The 6776-nt window shown below is 40.8% G+C and overlaps 1 protein-coding gene across 2 annotated transcripts in view; it reads left to right on the top strand.

Annotated features, from left to right (window-relative positions):
- rab6ba (RAB6B, member RAS oncogene family a) overlaps nucleotides 1-6776 on the top strand; it is a 91228-nt gene that overhangs the window by 35981 nt on the left and 48471 nt on the right. For both annotated transcript variants that reach the window (XM_050054777.1, XM_050054776.1), the window contains exon 2: nucleotides 4054-4112. In XM_050054777.1, coding sequence (XP_049910734.1) covers nucleotides 4054-4112 — 59 coding nt within the window. The remainder of the gene's footprint in view (nucleotides 1-4053; nucleotides 4113-6776) is intronic.

The raw sequence follows: 6776 nt of genomic DNA, 5'->3' as shown, positions 1-6776 counted from the left end.
GCCACATATGCAAGTGCACTCTGCTCAGACACACACAGAGCAGCCACATATGCAAAAGATAACAAATAAAAATATGATTACAGTGTGAAAGGTTATTATTGTGCACAAAATATTTATCAGAAACATGTCTTAATGGTCAGTCATTAATCAGAATGATCTAATCGCAGTAATAATGATCACCATCATAATTTGTAATAATGACAAATGAAATTGTGAAATTATCTGACCAATCAATCATTTTTTTGATTGAAAACCAAAGCCCACACATTGCATTTATTTTATCATGTTATACTAGGCTACATTATATTATATTATTATATTATTATCTGAGTGTAGAGAGGACACACATGCAAATAAGAAGCAGAACACAGCTCTAGGAAACGTGAAAACAATTAACAAACCTGGGTGGGGGAGAAAACGCTGAACAGGTCCTAGCTGCAGGATCAGCACCTTGGGGGGCTCTGCGGCAGTCCTGACAACTGTGCTCTGTTATATGATGAAAACAGGTTTGAATAATATTCCACAGATATTTAGTAAGATCTTTCTTGTATTAGTGATCCCACGCCTGCTTTACCTCGGGGAGCTTGGGTGCCTTTCTGCTGTCCCTGTAGATCTGGTTCCGACGGACCTTCACCTCCTGCACGAGGAGATCCGTCTCCTCAGCTGTAAAACGCTCACTCTTACCAGTTGGTAGGTCTACCATCTAACTAGCTCTCCACCATGCGCTCCAATCACGCCTCTTTTAAAGGGAATGAGAGGTGACACTCTGATTGGCTTATTGAATGATATACCCAAAACACACCCATGACTAATTCACAGAGTAAGTCCAACTCTTTTAGACTCTCTGCCATGGCGCACAGTCTAAAAACGTGCTGTCTAACTAGCAAGTGACTGGGACAGGCCCATGCACCGCACGCCTGGCGCTTCGCGTTTTAGACCATCTTAATAGGGCCCTATGTGTCATCCCTGTGATAGCGACCTGTCCAGGGTGGACCCCGCCTCTGAACAAGTGACAGCTGGGATAGGCTCCAGCCCCCCAGTGACCCCCAACAGGATAAGTGGTTACGGAAAATGAATGAATGAATTGAATTCAATTGAACTGAACTGAAACAAAGGGCACCACCCAATCTACTCTCTAATGCTGAGTTCCACATTAACTACAGGCCCATGCACACAAAATTATACTTTACTAGACAAGTCATGATGGAGTTTTAATTCCAAATAGACCGTGACCGAGTTAGTAGAACTTGATAAATTAGCTGGTATCTGTCTAAAGTAGGACAGCTCTGGAGCCGAGTCAGCGAGATGATGTATTGATGAATTAGCATGAGATCATTAGCATAATCAGTAGCCGCGCATCAAATCCTGCCTCGCAGATATGGAAACCAAGTGAGGGCACAGACACATGTAATTAGTCTGCCTGATTAAAACTTTTTCTGTAAACAATTGTAGCTGGGTGCCCATTTGATGAACTGTGAATTAAAGACAGATTATGTTTACTGAGTGTGCCTGGGCTGCACGTTTCGAGGACTCAGTCACAGTACATTTCTCTCACATGAATAATGAATTGAAATTTCACAAATATTTAATAACAACAAATCTGGAATGGCAGCTGCACGAAAAAGATGTTCCACTGGGGGTATATGTAGATGAGTAGATTTAGGTCTGTTAGTCAAGAGCCAATAAGATGAAATGGTAGTCAGCACCATCCAGAGGCTGGACAGTGTTTACAGGCTGATTAAACTTAACTGTAGCACTTTGGATCTGTTCCACTGGAGTTATAGGGATAAGATATTGACTCTCAGCCAACCATCTGCACTGCTGCTAAATGGATAGAAGAGGATGTGATTGATTCCTGCTGGCGTCCCCATTTTCTTTACTCCAGTCCTGCTCATTAAAAAACCCACTGGGGATAAAAAAAAATCTGAAAACCATATACACCATCTATCAATGAGTCAACCATGTCTCACCTGCCTTCTTTTCAAGGAGTGATTAATTCTGATATATCATGCCTCATGCTCCTAAAATGATTAATTAATTATTGAATTGATATGAAATTAGGCAGCTTTTTTCCAGTCATTTATCAGTCACATACCATAACACACCTCCATAATGATTCTTGGCAGTTAATGTTTTTTTATTCTTCTGAGCAAAGCATCAGATCTACGAGTCTGGTACATTTAGGTACACAATAAGTATACTCTTCTTGTTCATCCACTGGAACAACAGCTCGTCCAAAATGGATTTTCCTAAACAGGCCCAATGAATCAGTCGTCCCTTTAGCAGTCCAGAATTATTGTAGCTTTTTATTTGCAATGCACAGGCATTGATCGGGAAATCAGTAGTGTTGGAGTTGAACAATGCTCCGAAAGTGTAGCTTGCAACAGATTGTTGATTTAAGGTACAAGGTTACAAATCAGTGTTAAGCTTTTACTCATTGAGCTGCCCTGTTTAGGCCTGTGATGGATATTATTAGGGACATGAGTCCTTGGTGCGTGAAACTGTTTATGTCAAAGATTTTAGCGAAAATGCATGTGTTTGGGAGGTACTGAGCATACTACTGGATAAGTGAGACTTTTGCTGAATGAGTTGTGTGAGAGTTTGTAAACAGATGTTTTGGTATCGTTTGCTGTGAGGATAAAGTAGGCTATTCCTTTTAAAGACCCTGAAAGCTTCAAACCTGAAATATATCTCCAAAATATTAAATATTCACAACTAAATAAGCCACATTAAAAGTAAAATTCGGAAAAAAAAATGTTTCAGTCAGGACCACTTTAGTCAAAGAAAACTTTATTTCCATTTGCAGTATTATATTTGGTGGTATGGCTCTGTTCTGGGGCCTCTCTACCTTTCCTAAGGCCTATGCAGAAAGCCTCTTTCACACGCCTGCGTGGAAAGCCTCAGGGCAGAGAGAGCACACCTCTCTGCCCTTCCACGCGCCTTCATGGAAAGCCTAAAGGCAGAGACAGCTTACCTTTCTGCCCTTCCATGTGCAAATGAGGAAAGCCTAAGGCAGAGAGAGCAGCAGCAAAACTCCCCTGGCAACAGAACAGAGCAGCATCAATGACAAACAGAAATGATATTGACAAGTCAAATGCAGCATGAAAAGGAGGAGCTGAGGTGGGGTCGGGTTGCAAAGCGGCAGCAACAGTAGGCAGGCCAGTTTAAATAGGGCGCCCTGAATGAGATTTGCCAACTGGTTGCATAGAAAGGAATCATGTGATCTATCAGCTGACTCCCTTCCATCAATCAGCTGCTCCATCAGTTGATTGGGCTGTTTGAGATCAGCTGATGTAGCTGCGCTGTGAGCTGAGCTTGACACCGTTTCCTGCCTGCACTAACGCTATGCTCAATTCTCGGATTATTTTTTTTTAAAAAGTATAAAATGCAAAAACTCAGCTGATCTGCTTCGTCAGGTCTGTTTGTATCTGTTTAGTTTGATCAGATTTGATTGACAGTGGACTTGGAAACATAAGCCATGGTGCACTGAAACACATCATATTTTTGGACAGAAACAGAAATACAGACGTCTGTCATTTGGAATGATGAAAATTAGTAAGAAGACAATTGAGAAAATAGGCTGTCAGGGCCTTTAAAATCAACCAGGTGTCATTTTAACTTAATCAGTCTGTTGGCTTGGCATTTGGCTTCGATGCTATGTGGATGACTGACATCTGTAAATGTCTGTTGACGCCCTTTATTTCTACAAAGGTGGTTGAGTTTCCCCTCAGGTTACCTTTCATTCAGTAAAAATTAGTTTGCATCTCATCACCCTGTTCTCCCCATTGAATATATTAAATGGGAAATGTAGGTGTTTTGGGAACACACATAATGCCAGGAGCGGCAGCAGCATTGTAATTACATCTGGACCTGATGGCACTGCTGACCTCCTGGTCACCCCCACACACAGTAATGAGCTCCCTGGGCAGCTGCGACAGCCATGACTGAAACCATAACCACCAATCCTGCTGTTACATTCACCAAGTGTCTGAATGGAGGAAGAAGAATCCTTGCGTCTCTCATTTAACACATTCTGTCTTTCTTCTCTTGCAGTTGGAAAGACGTCTCTGATCACACGGTTCATGTATGACAGCTTTGACAACACATATCAGGTAGGTGCTGCGGCTGGCACTGTGAGTGGGTATTTTGTCTCTAATGATCAATTTTGTCTCTGTTGCTCAGTTGCTCTGTGTCTGCTATAGTGAAACATACAGCTTTGCATAAATCAAACACAGATCAAAGACATAATCATGGAAATAAATTTACCAGAAATAACCATTTTTGTGTGTAAAGCGAGGAAGTTACAGCCAGCGTGGATGTTCAAGCAGACACCTTTGAACTGAACAACATCAGGAGCGCTGTGGGCCCTCGAGCGATCACTATTTCTACCCTGTTTTCCAAAGCAGCCTAATCTCACTCGTCATCCTGAAAACAGAATATTGCTTATGCAGCCATGGCACTGGAGATCTTTGCAAGCGTCTGCAGACACACAGAAAATAAGACTTGCAGTATTATTGCTTTATAAGCAAAAAGTATCTACTTATATAGTAATAAAAAAGGAATTAAATGTAAATCTCACAAAGCTATTCCGCCCTCCTTCTCATATAGTTAAGAGCCTGTGTGTGTGTGTGTGTGTGTGTGTGTGTGTGTGTGTGTGTGTGTGTGTGTGTGTGTGTGTGCGTTATGAGCCTGTGTGTTGTGTGAAAAACCCTAAGCAGATTAGCCCCAGAAACACTGGAATACCATCATGAGAGCACCGAGTGTTAAAAAAAACTTTTGTTTAACTAAACTTCAAGAATAGTGTTTATCATCCACTGATAATACTACCACTATACCACTCAGTGTAACCACTTTACATCTTGCTACGCTCTCCAGAAGGAAGAATCTCTGTCATGCTAACGAGCTGTACAGTAGGCTCCAGCTGTGGACTTCTTCTTGAGGCAGTCTTGTTTTACTTGTTTGATTTAAAGGGACAGTTCACCCCCAAATCCCAAATTAATATTTGTCCTTTTACCTGTGGTGCTATTTATCAGTCAAGATTGTTTTGGTGTGAGTTGCCGAGTGTTGGAGAGATACTGGCCGCAGAGATGTCTGCATTCTCTTGAATACAGTGGATCTAGCTGGCACTCAGCTTGTGGTGCTCAAAGTGCCGAAAAACATACATTTGAAAAACATAACAGCAGTAAGTGTGTTTCCATCCACCTTTTTTGGGGTGCAGTTTCAATTAGCGGACTAAAAAAAACTGAGTGGATTCGCAGATAATTCGAGAAATCGTAGAAATATTGCAAAACCTTTTATTTTTGGTTGGTGGAGGTGGAAAAGTTGGTTTAGCAATAAAAGGTAAATGCGACTAAGTGCAATGGAAACAGATTAAGGCAAATAGTTACAATATTAATAGTTCAACAAAATAAAATCTACCAAAAATTACACATTTAAACAGCTCTGAAGTACAAAAAAATGTCCCCTGATCTATATATATATAAATGTGATTTCCTTCTTTTAGTAAAATCCTAAATGATTGAGTTGTTTTTTTTCCCACCTGGACCTTTATGCTCTGCCATTTCTCCTCTAATCATCACGCTGTAACCTGTGACAGGCTGTTACGATACCACAACTATTTTTTGTCAAGCCGCGAGCGTCACATAGGTTTACACTACCAAAGGTTTATGACTAAATCACTTGATGACACCGACTCCTGTGTGCGCATGGCGAGAGAGGAGAGAGAGAGACGCTGTGCTGCTGCCAGAGGAGCCGCTGACTGAGTTCCCTCTGAGTGGTAAGTCACTAAAAGAGTCTGAGAAGTCTGGGGCTGTTCACAAAACATTCAGGACACCACAGTTTGTTCCACACTACTGAAGCTGCTCCTCTTTTTGGAACCACTGCAGAGTCAGTAATATTTTCACTTTCAGCCATGCCGTGGGTAACAGTATGACATCACTATGAGTATCACGATTTGAATTTTTGATATGATTTTAAAAAATATAACGGTATTATCGTGAATGAGAGGATATGGTTCACCCCTAAAAAGTGGCTCCTTAGCCCCTCTCCAGTGGCTCCCAAAATTAATTATATGGAAATGAATAATGCTTATTTTATCTATATCAGTTTTGCAGGCCTAAAGAAATTCTTACATTCTCCATTTGTAAAAATGTGAAGCCTATATACCAAATAAAAAAATGTTTAAGCAATTCAGCAACTAAAATGCGCATAATACATCTACTGCCTTGGCACCTGAAATTTTGCTGAACTTCAATAGCAGTGGCTAGTCTTGAATCTTCCTAGCTAATGAGGTATGTATGCCAGTTCAAAAAAGTACAGTAAAAGTCTTGGAATATAGTACAGGATTTCCTAGTGCGTGGACAGATTTGTTTGCTTTCACTGCCAGCTCAGCAAAGTTCAAGTACCAGATATTCATAAATAGTGCCACCTTGTGGTAAAACATGAATAAATGTTAATTTTGACTTAATAGGCTGTTTTACTTCCATTAAAAGCCTCAAATACGTTAAGCGGCTCCACACATTTTTTTTTTAAATTATTATTATTATTAATCTTATTGGTCAAAAATGTCTCTTTTGATAGTAAGGTTGCTGACCCCTGGATTAAGGGAATGAATGCTGACGTACAGTCATGACTTACTGTCATTGCCAGGCCACTGCAAGCTGTCTTCATGATCTCCAGATGGCTTTAAAAATGATTATGTCTGCAAACAGAGCTGTAACCTGTAGGGCTGGCCCAAAAAATTCAAAGCTTTTTTTTTTCTCCCGTTTTTTGGGGGG

The sequence above is a fragment of the Epinephelus moara genome, chromosome 10, assembly GCF_006386435.1.
Source record: "Epinephelus moara isolate mb chromosome 10, YSFRI_EMoa_1.0, whole genome shotgun sequence".
Classification (NCBI taxonomy): Eukaryota; Metazoa; Chordata; class Actinopteri; order Perciformes; family Serranidae; genus Epinephelus; species Epinephelus moara.
This window is presented reverse-complemented; position numbering and strand designations above follow the sequence as displayed.